The sequence below is a fragment of the Denticeps clupeoides genome, chromosome 7, assembly GCF_900700375.1.
Source record: "Denticeps clupeoides chromosome 7, fDenClu1.1, whole genome shotgun sequence".
Taxonomy (NCBI): Eukaryota; Metazoa; Chordata; class Actinopteri; order Clupeiformes; family Denticipitidae; genus Denticeps; species Denticeps clupeoides.
The window spans coordinates 7,812,683-7,827,882 of record NC_041713.1 but is presented as its reverse complement, the minus strand read 5'-3'; the positions used below and the strand labels follow the sequence as shown (position 1 = coordinate 7,827,882).

At 40.6% G+C, this 15,200-nt stretch overlaps 2 protein-coding genes and 1 long non-coding RNA gene across 3 annotated transcripts; all 3 read left to right on the top strand.

The window, feature by feature from the left end:
• Positions 1-5,824: 5,824 nt before the first annotated feature.
• LOC114793781 (matrix Gla protein-like) lies at positions 5,825-9,415 on the top strand. Its single transcript, XM_028985909.1, has 6 exons — positions 5,825-5,886; positions 7,407-7,480; positions 7,695-7,724; positions 7,812-7,843; positions 7,879-7,919; positions 9,038-9,415. The coding sequence occupies exons 2-6, from the start codon at positions 7,417-7,419 to the stop codon at positions 9,183-9,185; spliced, it is 315 nt and encodes a 104-aa protein (XP_028841742.1). The 5' UTR covers positions 5,825-5,886; positions 7,407-7,416; the 3' UTR covers positions 9,186-9,415.
• Positions 9,416-11,361: 1,946 nt separating this feature from the next.
• LOC114794645 (osteocalcin-like) lies at positions 11,362-13,000 on the top strand. The gene is made up of 4 exons (XM_028987334.1): positions 11,362-11,473; positions 11,591-11,638; positions 11,830-11,926; positions 12,788-13,000. The coding sequence occupies exons 1-4, from the start codon at positions 11,416-11,418 to the stop codon at positions 12,888-12,890; spliced, it is 306 nt and encodes a 101-aa protein (XP_028843167.1). The 5' UTR covers positions 11,362-11,415; the 3' UTR covers positions 12,891-13,000.
• Positions 13,001-14,074: 1,074 nt separating this feature from the next.
• On the top strand, positions 14,075-15,126 carry LOC114794907 (uncharacterized). The gene is made up of 4 exons (XR_003750397.1): positions 14,075-14,279; positions 14,710-14,795; positions 14,915-14,946; positions 15,032-15,126. It is a non-coding gene; the product is annotated as an uncharacterized LOC114794907 (long non-coding RNA).
• The last annotated feature ends 74 nt before the right edge of the window (positions 15,127-15,200 follow it).

The window sequence follows — 15,200 nt, the reverse complement described above, 5'->3', positions numbered from 1 at the left end:
TTGCTCTGTGTATATCTGTTTGTGTGTTCAGTCATTCTAGGGTTCAGGAGACATGCACATGTCCCTTACTGGGTTGTCATTGTAGAGTGCTGTGCACAGTCCATCAGATGTGATTACTGTCTGCAAAGGCATGATCTAGAAGAAGGAGCAGAGAAGGAGAGACGGGGACAGATGGTGCACAGCGCAAAACAAGAGTGCATGCAAAACCGGAAAAAACGGGCAATGGATCAAACAAAAAAGAAATCCGATTCAGCGAAACAGGACATTTCATATACAGATAAACAGGAACATTGATGGAGATGAGGACAAAGAAGAAATTTGATGACCAAGTTAAACTTCAAGCATGAAAATACAAAAAAAGACTTCCAAAATCGATAAAAGATAATGAGTAGAAGCCACCAGCTAAATAAAACCTACAAAGAAAGACAGAGTGAAAAGTCAATGTTATTTATAGACGGGACATATTGTTGCACTTAGCCTGTGTGTTTGTGGCCTCCCATAACAAACACTATGGGGATTTCTGGCTTGAAATGTGCTGGCTGAAGTGTATGTACCGCTGCCTGTCTATGTGCACTGATTGTGTGTTCTTTTCCTCGAGTGTGTGTTTTATGTATGTGTGTTGCCATTGCGAAGAAAACGCTGCACCAGCGATACTATTGTTTGGAAATTTTCGCGGCTAATGTCATTTACTTTGACATTCAGTTTGCAGTTTGGTTCTGTTTCTCATCCTTATCAAAGTTAATTTCAGGGTAAAATGTCCTGGAATTACAGAACCTTTGGGCAGATTTCCATGAAAGTTGGTGACCAGGTGTAACATGTGCCAGAGAAGAACCCGCGTGACTGGAAAATGTACAAATGTATTTTCACTTTTCGCAGTGTGCGGCATTTTGATTTAGGAAAACTGTCCTATCCTGTAGGGGGCAGTAAAGTTCAGTGGTGATGAAATGTAGCAGATGGCTATCAGATGGCACTCATCTTGGAACACCTGACATACCTTCAAGCTACATGTGCATGTCATGGGACTGTTGTCCTTGGCAGAAGTCTCCAAATACTCTTCCGCTTACCCTTTATATATTTACATCTTCAACTTATATGTTCACAGTATGTTCAAATTTTTTACATAAATTGATCTTTTAAGTATTTTGAGGCTTTAAGACTTTCTTGAGGTTTTAACATTTAAGACATTCAGAAGTCAAACATCTTCAAGCACTTAAAAGTACAGTCTGGCCAGTGAATGTGCTGACCATTGACAGTTTGGCAGCAGTTGACTGTGGAGCGTATTGACACTGGCCCTCGCCAGGCTTCAGCCGCACAGATGTTTCACTGGACATGAGTGGGGGAACTGGCGACAGCACCCAGATGCGAACTGGAGCAGGCCAATCTGAGGAATGTAGACGAGGCGATAATGTTTCGCCCCCGCGACAGATATAAACACAGGGAAAGCTATCTTCATGTGGTTATCAGGGTCTCGAGGTTCTCAGTCCTCAGTTGACCTTTCCCCGTGACGTTATATAAACACATACTTACGACATTACCTCCTTCCCACATAATTTACTTATTAAGGTTCAGAACCGCTGTCTTTTTTCAGTGTGTGTGTGAATGTATCTACACACCCAGAAACTGATACCCAGACTCATGCACTGACAGTCTGAAAAAAAAGTGCCTTTGTTTGGAGAATAAGGTCATGAGATAAAAAAATCACTGTCAGAGTGGGAAAAAAAGCACTAGATGCTCACAGATACTTGCACAGAAGTGCATGAACTTTGTGCATGAAAAGAAAGAAGTAGAATATGCTAGAACTCGCAAGATGAGTCCCCGATTAGACACGATGCACTCAGATGAACTTACAGTAAGTGCGGGACCAAGCGAGGTGAAGTGGGGTCGATTATGTAATGTTCTCAAACACTGGTCTGTTGTAAAATCTCGTCAGACTCTTTACTCCTTTTGGCTATTTTTTTCAGGCGCTGATCATGTTGGAAATACTATGGACCTGACATGAGGAGTCCGCATTTTCTCACTGTGTTCCCGTGTGTTTACTCTTTACTTTTTTTCCACTCTCCAGTTTGGGTTGGTGAACTGGTGATGCTAAATTGACCATTTGGTCTAGATGCATTTATCCAGCAGAACACCTGACCCAAAATTTTCTGAAAAGTGTGCAAAGCTGGTATAGCGTGGTTTTAGAAAAACAAACATGATCTCATGTATGGGATTATTCGTAGGGATTATTAGTAATCCTTGCATGGTCTTTTCTCCATCTTTATTTCTGTACAGTGCACTCTCCATCCCTCTGTGTATTGTGTGGATGTGCTTTGTCCAAGCAACTTTTCAACAACTTTGGCAGGTGCTAATGAAGCCACCAGTTGAGTGAAATCTCAGACTTTTCCATTCTTCCTCATGCATAAAGACATTTTGGTGCAGAGTACAGCCTGCATAACAGATTGTATCAATCTGAAGGCTGTAAACGTGTTATATCATGCATTACACTGAGTTCACGAGGTATGAGACCATCACCATGCCTTTGGACATTTTTGGCATGTATTGTCTACATGATTTATTTATTCAACAGAGGATTCTATATGATTTTATAAATTCTTTTTTCTTATTATGTTTGCATTTAGACCAATGCAGGATGTATTTTGTTTGTCAGCAATTCCAACATTATCTGGCCTTGTGCCTGTTATAACTGTCAGTTTTTAATATCCCATCATTTTTAATATCTCATCATCATTCTGCCTTCTTGCGACATTTGTATAAAAAAAATATAAAGGAATGTTCTCTCTGCTTAAATCTGTGAATTAATGTCCACTGTGCACAAATCTGTAGATTCTTCCATTTGATGTGCAGGAAAAAACTGGTTTGGTTTTTACAAGCATCATCATAGAAACTGTGGTATAGGGTTGTACTTTTCAACCAAAATTTTAAGTGCTCTCATGAAAACATCTGACCTCAATATGTTTTTCTCATGCAATGAGATGTTTTTAAATGAAAGCACTATGTCTGAACAGTGCAGTGCAAACATTTATATGCTGTAGTGCACTGCAAGTGTAATATTTGACATTAGGTCATCTGTGCATTATGGCTGTGACTGTTGTAAAGCCTATAATATACCCACTTTTTAAGTTGTGACGTCACATATACGGTTCCATGGCACAGTGTTGTGGTGTTGTGGTCAATTGTCATTTTTGCACATTCACCTTTTTGTGGAGAAGAAACACTTTATGGATACTATAGGGTTTAAAATGTACACACAGGTCAGTCCTTTTCTGTGCTGTCCATAAAAAGTGAACATTTTTGACAACAGTTCACAGGTTCCATCGTACTTCTTTTTCTTTAGGACCTGGTCTTACACGTGTACTTAGGGTGCAGTTACAAAAGGAGCTCACTTTCTTCTCTATGGGGTTAGACACATGGTTGGGTTGGGTCTTGGTTGGTGTAAGCACCTTCTGATTTTCTTCACCTATGTTCTTTTTTTATTTAGATTTTCCAATAAATTGCCTCAAACCTCGAAAAAGGGTGATAGTGACCCTTTTATGTTGCGGTGTGGAATGAACCTGCCGTAAGATAAGTCGAGACAAACTACCGTATTCTTATTCAGTAAACACGTGTTGCATGGCTAAACAGTCTCACATAGCTACTTGGCAAAAAAGTGGGTGCATTTATGAGGACATTTAAATCTTGTAGTCACCAAAATTAATACAAATACATCCCCACATCTTCCATCACGAGGGCAGTGACTAGGGACAGGGTGGCCTCGGAGAACGTCAGTCATAAAAATCCCCTTCTGACTCAGTATTGATGGCACTGGGGTTTTACCTCCAGACCCTCTCTGAGTCACCCTTTAATTGAGTCCACAGCTAAGAGGGGCGTTGTGCGCCGCCAGTGTCCTCAGCAAATGAAAAGTCTGTCAACAGCCGTACCTAGCGAGTGGCTTTGTGGTATCTGTGATCATAACGTGTCATAAAAATAGCCTGGAAAAAGCAATGTGCGTTGCCAGAACTTAGGGGACCATCTCTGGTGGCTTGATTGGTTCGGGCGCTGATAGGTCACTTTCCCTGCCTTATACTTTGGAGGTTTTTCTACCCTTAGTGATAGCAGAGTTAAAATGAGGGGGTGTTGAAGGCTGACCTACGGACTCTATCTGAGAGGCTATCAGGACACACGCCGAAGGGAAGAAAGGGAGAAGACAACGGCCCTTTCTTACTGCTGGTAAGTGATAATGTGTAATCTTGGGGAAAAAAATATTCATGGTAAATAAATGTAGGACGAGAGACCAAAAAGAAGCAAAAACTGAAAACACTGCATTATTATTTTGTATTTATTATTATTACTATGATTATTAGATTATTATTATTCTCCATGACTTTAATGAGTCAAAGAGTCCGGTGGTGGTTCTGGGTGATGGACGCGAACACGCAGGCTCTCTGTGTTACTCAGACATGAGTGACCACGTCTTGTCCTGTTTTTCATTTGTCTCAACGTCTGGCACATTTTATTTGTCAAAACACGACTTGCGGCTTCGGACCTTCAGGCCAGATTAAAAATTTTAAAATATTTAGATGTTCAAGAGACAAGAGGGAGGGGGGAGTGAGAGCAGATTTCATAACAGGTAAAGGAGAGGGTGATGTCACACCCACCCTTACAGGATTTTAGTGCATGGTGTGTGTGTGCGTGTGTGTGTGTGGATGGAGGGGTACACTGGCATATTTCACACTTGGTTGTAGCATGAACAGAAACAGAACGGCGCGCTGACCTTCCTGTCAATATTTCCATCTCCTCACTGCCTCCATCTCCAGCTCTTCCCCCGCCGCTGTAAGAAAACATCTGAAAAAAGTCTCAGTTGGCGCAGCAACGCGGTCGACGGGTCTCCAGGGTATTATGTCAATGTAAACCAACCTCGGACGTTCATTAAGGACAACATAAACATGCACGTTGCATCACTCATTCTCCCACTCCTTCCTTCCTCTTCCTTCCTGTTGACTTTTATGCCTCCATCAGAATGTCTACCAAAGGGATGGCCACATGGGCACAGGCCTAGCCCAACAAGTCAGCCATGACAGTCCCCCTCACACTGCCCTTGTCTCTCATTTTGCTTTCTACTCACTTTTGCTCTCTTCGTACCTTGTGGGGTAAGAATAAAAGCCCCGTTTCTTCTCTTGATGTTAAATTATGGATATGGCTTTTACTGTTTGGTTCATTTTGCCTGTATTTCTTTCCAGAAAGATTGCCAATGCGATCAAAATGGAGCAGTACTGATAAGCTAATTGTTCAATAGTACTGAAAAAGAAATGTTTCAACTTTTTAAAGAGAGATTATGCAGGATGAGGAAAAGTTATTAACCATCTACATGTCAACCATCAAAACCTGTTTAATGGTCTCACAGACCACCACCATATAATTACTCCACTGTTGTCATGTTTTTAGTTGGAAGGTTGGAATCTTTTGGCTCCCAACTGCCCTCTAGTGTAATATACTGAAACATCTGATTAAAAGTTTGAAATGAAGTCTTTATTTGTGTAAGAACCTGGATGACCCTGCTGAGGTCCACCCTGATGTGCCCCTATCTCTCCATCATTCCCCTTTTCTGTGTTCCATCGTTCCACCTCACCAACATTTCTTTTTCCCCTGTAAATTAACCCTTAAGGAAGAAAGACTGTGAGCTAATAGTCTGGTCTGATTGAGTAGGTGTAAGGGGGCGATAGAGGAAGGGAGGAGAGAGGAGACGAAGGGGAAGGGGGTTGAAGGGGTGGGGAACAAGGAGGCATTTATAAGGGCCAAGCAACATAGTTTGAGGGAATATTCCCTGTATTAGAGAAAGTGAGGGAGTGGGAGAGATCTTCAGAAGAGTGAACTTCTCCAGATTTCCAGATTTCTGCCTTCCAGCCTAAGGTGAGTGCACATAATCTGTACTGTATGGAACAAGCTTCAGGTCAGACATAAATGCAATATTTTAAAAATGATCTTTTTTTTTTACAATTTAGATTTTAAATAACTGCTAAAAACAGATCATTGAAGACAGCATTGAAAGTATATTGCATGTGCTGTCAGGTGACATTATGCACACTGTACTCTGACCTCAGTGCAGTTAGCTCATCGCACAGCACCAAGTTAATGCAGGGTGATGCTGTCAACGAATGCTAACGTCAGCTCTGCAGCATCAGGCTGCTGGTTACCCAGTGGAGAGGGCATGATGATGTGCAACTCCCTGGCATGCAAAGACCGGGTACTTTCCGTACCTCCCAGATCCTTGGAGGGCACATGCTGGGCTTTTTCCATACCTCCCAGCTCCCAGACGTGTTTAAAAAAAAAAAAAAGAGCTGCAGACGATGGTGTCAGCAGCCCCCACTCCACCACCTTTCCTGAAAAAAACACACCCCGTATTCTCTTAAAGCCTGACTGACTGAACTGTAACTGTGTGAAGGTGAGGGGGGGGGGGGGGGGGGGGGGGGGGGGGGGGGGGGGGGGGGGGGGGGGGTGATGTGATCGAGCACGAGCCAAAGGCCATAAAGAAAGCACGATGGGGCTGTTACTAGTGCCAACAACGGGCTCTTGCACACATCTTGTGGGCTTGTTTGTACAGGTGAACACACAATTTTTACTGTCCGACTCCCGCTGCTGCCCTTCTGTGGGTCTCTTCCTTCACATTTCACCACACACCCCACTGGGTGATTCTCAGAAAAGTGTCACAGCCTCATAAACAAAGTTATAGTACGTTGCCGCTAGCACACACTATTATATAAAAAAATAATCTTATTGTCATTGTTATATATGTTTAACATTTTAAAAACATTTTTAAGAACATGGATTTGTGATGTGATGTCAATTTACACCCATGTTGCAATCATGACAATAATAATCTCCTTTAAATAAATCTCACTTTTCATTGGGTTCCTTCTAAATAGCAAAACAAAACGCTGGTTCTTGTGCAACTCTGATGCCTTATATATACCTCCAGCTACTAGGAAATCCTATTTATACTCGGGGTCATGGTATCTTTTCATTCAGGGTATCATGTTATTACTTTTAAAATAACCTTAATGCAATTTAAAGTTAGTTTTAAATAAATTCTGCCTCTCAAAACCAGACTTTGTAAAGTACGAGCTGTTTCACACTGTTTTCATTGGCCTGAGGTTTCTGCCCGACATTCTTCAGGTTCACAGCTGCTGCTGTCTGGTTCAGCACCTGAGCCACAAAGCCAAAAATGTGGCTGGCAGACCGTCCTCAAGTCCTTCAACATGGACCCGTACACACACACACACACACACACACACTCACACACAAACCGACTTTTTCATCTGGGGTGAAAAATAGAAAGTTTATGGTAGTCTATTTACATATGTAGCAATGAAGGTGAAATACATGTTTTGTAAATGTTTTAGCATCTTAATTTGTGGGCACTGCTCTTGCAGATAGACCAAGATGAGGACCCTGCTGCAGTGCTGCACAGTGCTGTGTGTTGCCATCACGCTCACTGTTTGCTATGGTACGTGCCATCCCATCCTCTCTCCAACACACACATACACGCACCACTGAACACCCCTCGAATGCACTTTCAGTGCCAGTGTCAACTCCTCAGCAAAGTGCCAGCTTCAGCAGGTCCCCGACGAGGCCCACGCTTTTCTGTTTTTTTGTCAACTCAATGCCATCAAATCAGATCAGCCATGTTTTCCCCCTTGTTTTCTGTCTCCCTCTTGCAGATTCTCATGAAAGCAACGAGTCGTATGAAGGTAAAGGATCCCGAGTACGATAACACACTAATGGCTAAAATCATCTGCACATCAGCTATTATCTCTTTGCACTTCTGCCTTATCCAGATTTGTTTGTGAGTCCAAGCAGAGCCAACACTTTCATCATCAACCGGCCCCGAGGCCATAGCTACGGCTCGTCCAGCTCGTCCCGGGCAGCACCTACAGCTACAGACGGTAGAAAAACATCAATTCCTGTTTTTCTTTCTTTCATCAGCAGACACACAAGTATTGTTAACCCTTTAATGCCTGAACCAAGAAATAATGAACATAATAATAAATAATAATAAAAAATAATCTTTAGTCTTTATTAGGCCCTATAACAAAAAAATAATAATTTCCAAGTCACTTTTTTTGTTTGTATCGTATTTGAACCTTTGGGCATTACACATTCCAAGTATGTTTTTTTGTATCTTATTTCAAACAATCAAACATCATTGTGCTATGCATTGGGAGTATAGTTCCTATCTTCCACTTCGTCATCTGTCTCTAAGGTCCTCTGTGTCACTCAAATGACCATCAAGCAAGTTAACTTAGCATCTAGAAATTAGTCATTGCATGGATTTTTATCTGTAAATTGTGTAATTGATTTAAAACCCTGTATTGTGGACTATGGAAGTCCAATGCATAAAACATCCAGAAAAAATATCAAATGACCACTAAATCTCCCTTTATACCGGCTGTATGTGAGAATTGTTGTAGTGCAAAAGGTAGAAGACAAGCATCAGATAGTATGAAAATTGCTTTTATGCAAAGTTAAAATTAATGCAATGGGTCTCAGAAATGCACGTCTCAAATATGATATGCACGGCATTAAAAGGTCAAAGTTCACTCATTCTCCATTACCGCTGTATGCAAATTAGAACTGTGACATTAAAAATATATAATTTTTTTTATTAAATTTGTGCCATTAACACAGATGTTTTGTTAACTGTACACTTACACCTACATGCTAATATTTGAGGGTGGGCGTGTCTGCCGTGCAGGCAGCACAGGAGCAGCAACCAATCACAGCCTGACACAATTCAATTTGTCACCACCTTCAAAGTGAATGGGAAGTGTCTGTGTTGGCACCTTCACAACCTTCATGCAAACGTATACAGTCACGGCCTGAGCCTCTTTCCCGTACTTGTAATAGCTATATATCAAGCTTTAGTCTTAAGAACTAATCACAACTAAAACTTTTAAATAATTGTCAGTCATATTTTTAAACTGATATTGGTGGATTGGTTGGAGAGTGGATGTTTTGGGTGCTTTGTGATTTTGCATGATTGTCCCTCTACCCCCTTTGACAGGCCAGTGAAATCTCCAGTGGAAATTCGGTCAGAGATCTGTGAGGACTACTCTCCTTGTCGCCTTTTTGCCCATCGCTATGGATACCAGATGGCCTACCAGACATATTTTGGGAATCGACAACCTGTCGCCAATCCTCGCAGATTCTGAGCTTCTCATCCTAATTGCCTTTTAATCACCCTCACCATGCGTATTGTTAGTCTACAAGTAAGTCCTTAGAGTTTGATCACTGCAAACGAATGTGTCTGCTAGTTTCCTAAGTGTTAATGCAGTAAACGTGCACTTTTTGCACAAACACCATCATGAGCAGCTCAAGCTTTTGACGCATATTAATAAAAGTCATGCATATTGCACTGTAACATCAACTCAATTCACTATAATCCATCATTCCTGTTTTATTAAATGGAAATATGTTCATGTATATTCATAAATAAACTATTAAGAAACATTTATTTCTTGTCCGCTTGTTTGTGAGATTTGGTTGAGCTGTTCATCTAATCAGCAGCTGATTCTATATAAATAGTGGGCATTTCCCATTAATTCTCATTTCTCTAAAATGCCTGTATTTAAATGCCCTCCTACATCTCACAAAACACACTGACACACTGTAAGTTACTGGACTCGGTTAATTACTCTTAATTACACTGCCTCAATTTATTTAATTATCAGAATGCGTGTTTTATTAAATGCCACAAGGTCTTATTGGGTGTAGCCTTGTAGAAAATTCCTCATGAGTGTAAATCTTCTTGTGCAATAAACCAGTTTCTTAAGAAAAAGGACACTGTGTAGGCCAAGTGCAAGAGAAATCCTGAAATAAGAAATCTTCTGGTATGTAACAAATATTCTTGAACTGTGCTGCCACGGTTCCACTGACCACAAAACCAGACGGCGAAATTACACAGCATCTCGCCAAGGCCGCTGTCACGCCCGAAATAACCAGACACACCAGAAGAGAGATCATTGCTTGCATCCCATACAACATATGCTATAAGCCGAGGAGACAGGGATTTTGCTGTGAAAAGCTGTAGAATCTTCACCCAAAAAAAGGTACAGGAAACCTTGTTAAGGGGCTCTCGAGACGTCTTCAAGACGTGTGTCTGGGTCACAAAAGTTAAATAAAAATGAAAACACTGAATAGTCATTCCCTTGACACAATTTTTCTGCTTTTTTTTAGCTTTCTTGAGGCTAAAAATATCAAGACATGGGTAATGACATTATAAATAAGTTGTGAATAAATGCAAATATTCCATTCAGCCTTTATTCAAGGTTAATAATCTAAAAGGGATATATATATAATATATATAAGTGTAATTAAGAGTAATAAGAGTAATGACTAATTCACATATGTAAATTCATATCTGTAATATATATATATGTATATATATATGTGTGTGTGTTGGTGTGGTGTGTGTATATATATACGTAATATATATATATATTACGTATGTGAATTTAGTCAGCACAGATATTTAAATACACTTGGTAATGAAGCTAATGAGACTCTTTGAATGCTTGTAAATACTACATGGTTGCTTTTTCTTGTTATAGGAAATGGTTGCGGCGCCATCAGAGAAAGAAAACTCTCTAATTAAATTGTGCAATGTAATGAATGCTGGCGGCTGCATTGATGCTTCAATTACTTTCATATGTCCCTCCGTTGGTATATTTTGAGGTTCGAAAAGTGGAGGCGCATGGGCAGGTTGTAAAATTCGGACCTCGTGTGGCGAGCTGGTGCAACTGCATGTCTATTCTGCATCTCCTGCATATCATGAACATTCGCTCATCCTGAAAAAAAGAAAAAAGTGAAAGGGAAGTGATTGTCAACTTCACACTGCAGCAATGTGTCCTCAATGCACAGCGAAATGTGTCCTCTGCTCTTAACCGATCACCCCTGGTGAGCAGTGGGCAGCCAGTGTGTGGGGACGGTGCTTTGCTCAGTGGCACCTTGGCGGTTCGGAATTCGAACCCACAACCTTCTGATTACAGGGCCGCTTCCTTACCTGCTAGGCCATTACTGCCCCAAATCCTGTCCAGCTGACTGCAATGTTTTCCATTTTTAGAAGTAATGTGATTTTCAGTGTCTCCACGTTGAGTTTTTAGAACCATTAGGTATGTAATGTACTTTATATTTCTATTTTAAATTTTTCGCATGTTGAAAATGTTGATGTAACTGTCCAAATCCAAAATTTGTGTGTGTGTTTGTGTGTGTCCAGTGGTATTTTTTTCACTATGTGGGTGTATCATTCCTCAACCAATCATATACCAAAGCTATCACAGCAGCCACACTATAAACTCTTTGTGTGTGCGTGTGTGCATCGTATTTGCTGGTCAAACTCTGTCTGTGATTGTCCAGACTGAGACTAGACTACCAGGGAGAACAATGAAGACTTTTACCATCCTCATCCTCTGTGCTTTTGCTTACGTTTGTCTGTGTGAAGGTAAGTCAAGGCTGTGTAAATATATTTTTAAAAGGCATTTATATTTTTGAACAGACATATGTTATATAGAACATACTGGATGGTTATGGTGTAAAAACCTGCTGCTTCTCTCTGTAGGAGCGGTTGACTCCCCTGCCACCAAGTCAGACTCCCATGGTGACCAGGGTACATTATGAATAATAATATAGATGCAGCACTACAAATTTTTGTGTGGTTGAACACTATGGAATTTTCACATAATTGAGCATGCATTCATTTATTTATGATGCTGTGACTACAGCTTCTATTCATCGACTGTGAAATTGTCTGTGAAATTGTCATGTGTGTTCAGATTTGTGCATTTGTGAATTTGTAAGGTGTATTTGTGAAGAAGGACCTGGCCTCAATCATCATGCGGCAGAAGCGAGCTGCCCCTGCTGACCCCACCAACCTCTCTGTGGCACAGTTGGAGAGGTAGGCAGTAATTTGGGGTGTCTGTGCCCCTCAGCTTGGGTCTGCCTCAAAACCACTGCACTTTCTACTACTGCCGTGCACAGCACCAGTAATGTCCACATCTGGTCCCATTTTAAGGCAAGGGGTGTGTGCGGAAGGCCATGAAGACCCCCCTGTGCAGGACAGCTGAGTGTTGATGGTGACAGGGATGAATATACAAAGTGGTTGCAGTTCGAAGGCAGACTCCGTTTATTAATTAGATTTTAAAAAGCTTCAATAAATGTAGTATTTAAAATATAAATAATAAAATGTTAGTCAACCTCTAAAAATTGCTAATAAAACACTTTTCTCTCTTTTTTTTTGAATTCTCTTCTCAATCTTCATCTCAATACTCTCTTTGAACTTGAGCCAGGCTTTATGGTCCTGGACCAAAGCATTTATAAAACACAAACATTAAAACAGTTCATAATAAAGCATATTTTGCATTCATTAAATAATAAACTAATAAACATTTTACATATAAACAATAAACATTTACATTTTTACATAAACATTTGAATTGCACAATCATTAATTTTTAAATCATTTTAAATCTTTACTATAACCACCACCTTGGTACCTTCTTAGCCCCGCCCTTCCCCAGCACTCAGGAAACTTTTAAAACTCCTTTACTAGAACTAAACAATGTCAGCTTGTTTTTAGCTGGCCGGTCTAAATACAAAACTAACATATTGTTCAATAGTTCCGGTAACCACCAATACTTACCATGTCATGGCTGCTCAGAGTGTCGTTACTGGTAACAGGCCTTAGCTCTGTCACAGGGTGTTATATGTAATATTAAAATGAGACATTGTAATGATTCCCTTGTGTTTTTTCCTCCAGCCTGAGGGAAGTGTGTGAGGCCGACCTGGGTTGTGAACACATGATGGACGTCTCTGGAATCATCGCTGCCTACACTGCCTACTACGGACCAATTCCTTATTAGACGTCTGTCATCGTTACCATCTATGCCAATTCCTGTAGGGAACTTGTATCCATTTAAAGAAATTACGTTGGGCATAGATATTTTGCAAGTGTCAAATCTGAAGGTTCATTGAAAAGTAAAAAAAAAAGCTATAATTACAAAATGAAGCTATTAACAATTATGAGTGTGTCGACAGTTAGTAGATATTAGTTAAGCAACAATAAAAATACAAAATATTACAAACTTAAAGGTTTTTTCTTCAAATGATGCAAAACTTTTCAGTCATGTAGTGATAAAGGTGTAGTGATTATCATTGAGATACACTACAGCACAGCACACGGTGACACAAATGTGTCCTCTGCGATTAACCATCACATTAGTGAGCAGTGGGCAGCCATGACAGGCGCACAGGGAGCAGTGTGTGGAGACGGTGCTTTGCTCAGTGACACCTTGGCGGTTCCTATTTTATTCATATTAACTCATATTGTGATGAATTTGTCAAATAAGTAATCATTTCATGTTATGCACATCTACTTACATTGTCTTAGAGACATGACATTCTGACACTGACTTACAAAACAACTACATTTACATTTATGGCATTTAGCAGACACCCTTATCTGGTGCATCTCACAATCAGTAGTTACAGGGACAGTACCCCTGCGGACACTAAATGTCTTGCTCTGGGACACAACGGGGTTAAGTGGGGTTTAAACCTGTGATGTTGAGATCTTCCAGTTCACAGGCGAGTGTGTTGCCCACTTGTTAATAAATACCACATCACATGACACAGAATATTGAAGGAATTCTATTAAACAGCAGCATGCATTAATTTTTCAAATACACAGCAACCATTTCATTCTCATAGTCATAAAATGTACACATTTCTTCTATCTCTCAGACCAAAAAAATCAAACTACAAGACAAAATGTCCCCATCATTCTATTTATATACCTCAACACCCACAATATTAAATCTGTAATTTTCTCTCTAAAGTATATAATTTTCTGTCTTGCTGTCTGTGTGATTCTTGCAATGAACAAAAGAATACACTAATATGTCATTATTTTCCCTATAAATGGGATATTAATTTAGACTTGAATATCGTGTCTGTGTCTCCTTGTCAAAGGCTGACAATAAACTATGGTCATAAAAAAACTTCCATATTCATGAGTTCTGATCGGAGCACCACGTGACAAACGACGCCCTCTACCGGAAACACGTTTCCCCCTACTTCCGGCAATGGCGGCAAAAATGGCGGCCCATGAGATCTGTCATGTATACGCTACATTTGGTCTTGCATAAAGATAAACACGGAAAGAATCGGGCGCATTGAAATATAAATTACGCCTCTTGCGTAGGAGCAGACGGAAGGGCTCCTTACTTGCACCCGTTTTCTTCCGCAGCGAGGTAAGCTGGATAGTTTTTTTTCCATTAGCCTAGCTAATGCTAACGACTGTGCTGCGTTTTCGACCAGTCGTCTTGCGAACTGCTTTGTATTTGAATCGAGGGTTTTAGCTGACGTGATGCATAAAGCACACCTGGCTGCGTTTATTGCCCTAAACCCATAGTATTTAGCTTGTTCGGGCAACGAGTTTTTTCGGTCACCTTTGCAAGCTGTAGCTTCGTCTGCAGCCTGCGCGGAGGGGGACTGGCATTGAATTGCGTTTTTTTACTCATCGGTGCATAATGAACTATATTAATTTCTTTTTAACTATCTATGCTTAAATTTCCATATTTAGCTAGAAAGGATAGTGATTTTCGTTCCTCTAGCGCAGTTACTGCAACCTGGCACCAAAATCATTTATTAAGTTCTCCTCTTTAAAATGTCTGCTTACAGGTAAAGGAAGCCTGTTGTCACCATGGGGCGACGTTCCACTTCATCCACCAAGAGTGGGAAATTCATGAATCCCACTGATCAAGCCAGTGAGTTGCTGTTTTTTTTGCTGTTGTCATTATTCTGTTTAGAGCTATAAATGTGATCAGTTAAATACTTGGTCCGTAAATACGTTCAGGTCTGTCAACGTTTTCTTCTTTCATTTCAGGAAAGGAGGCTCGAAAGCGGGAACTTAAAAAGGTATGCATGTCTGCATGTGTAGTACAAGTGAAACAGATTCTCTTTTCTGTGCCATTTCGTCTGATCCCTCTCTGCTGTGTTACAGAACAAGAAGCAGAGAATGATGGTGCGGGCAGCTGTCCTGAAGATGAAGGACCCCAGGCAGATCATCAGAGATATGGAGAAGTTGGATGAGATGGGTGAGCTTTAAAGTGTAATAGATGGCTGTGTGAGCATGGTGCAATAGAAGCTCATGGTCTCTCTGACTCATGCAT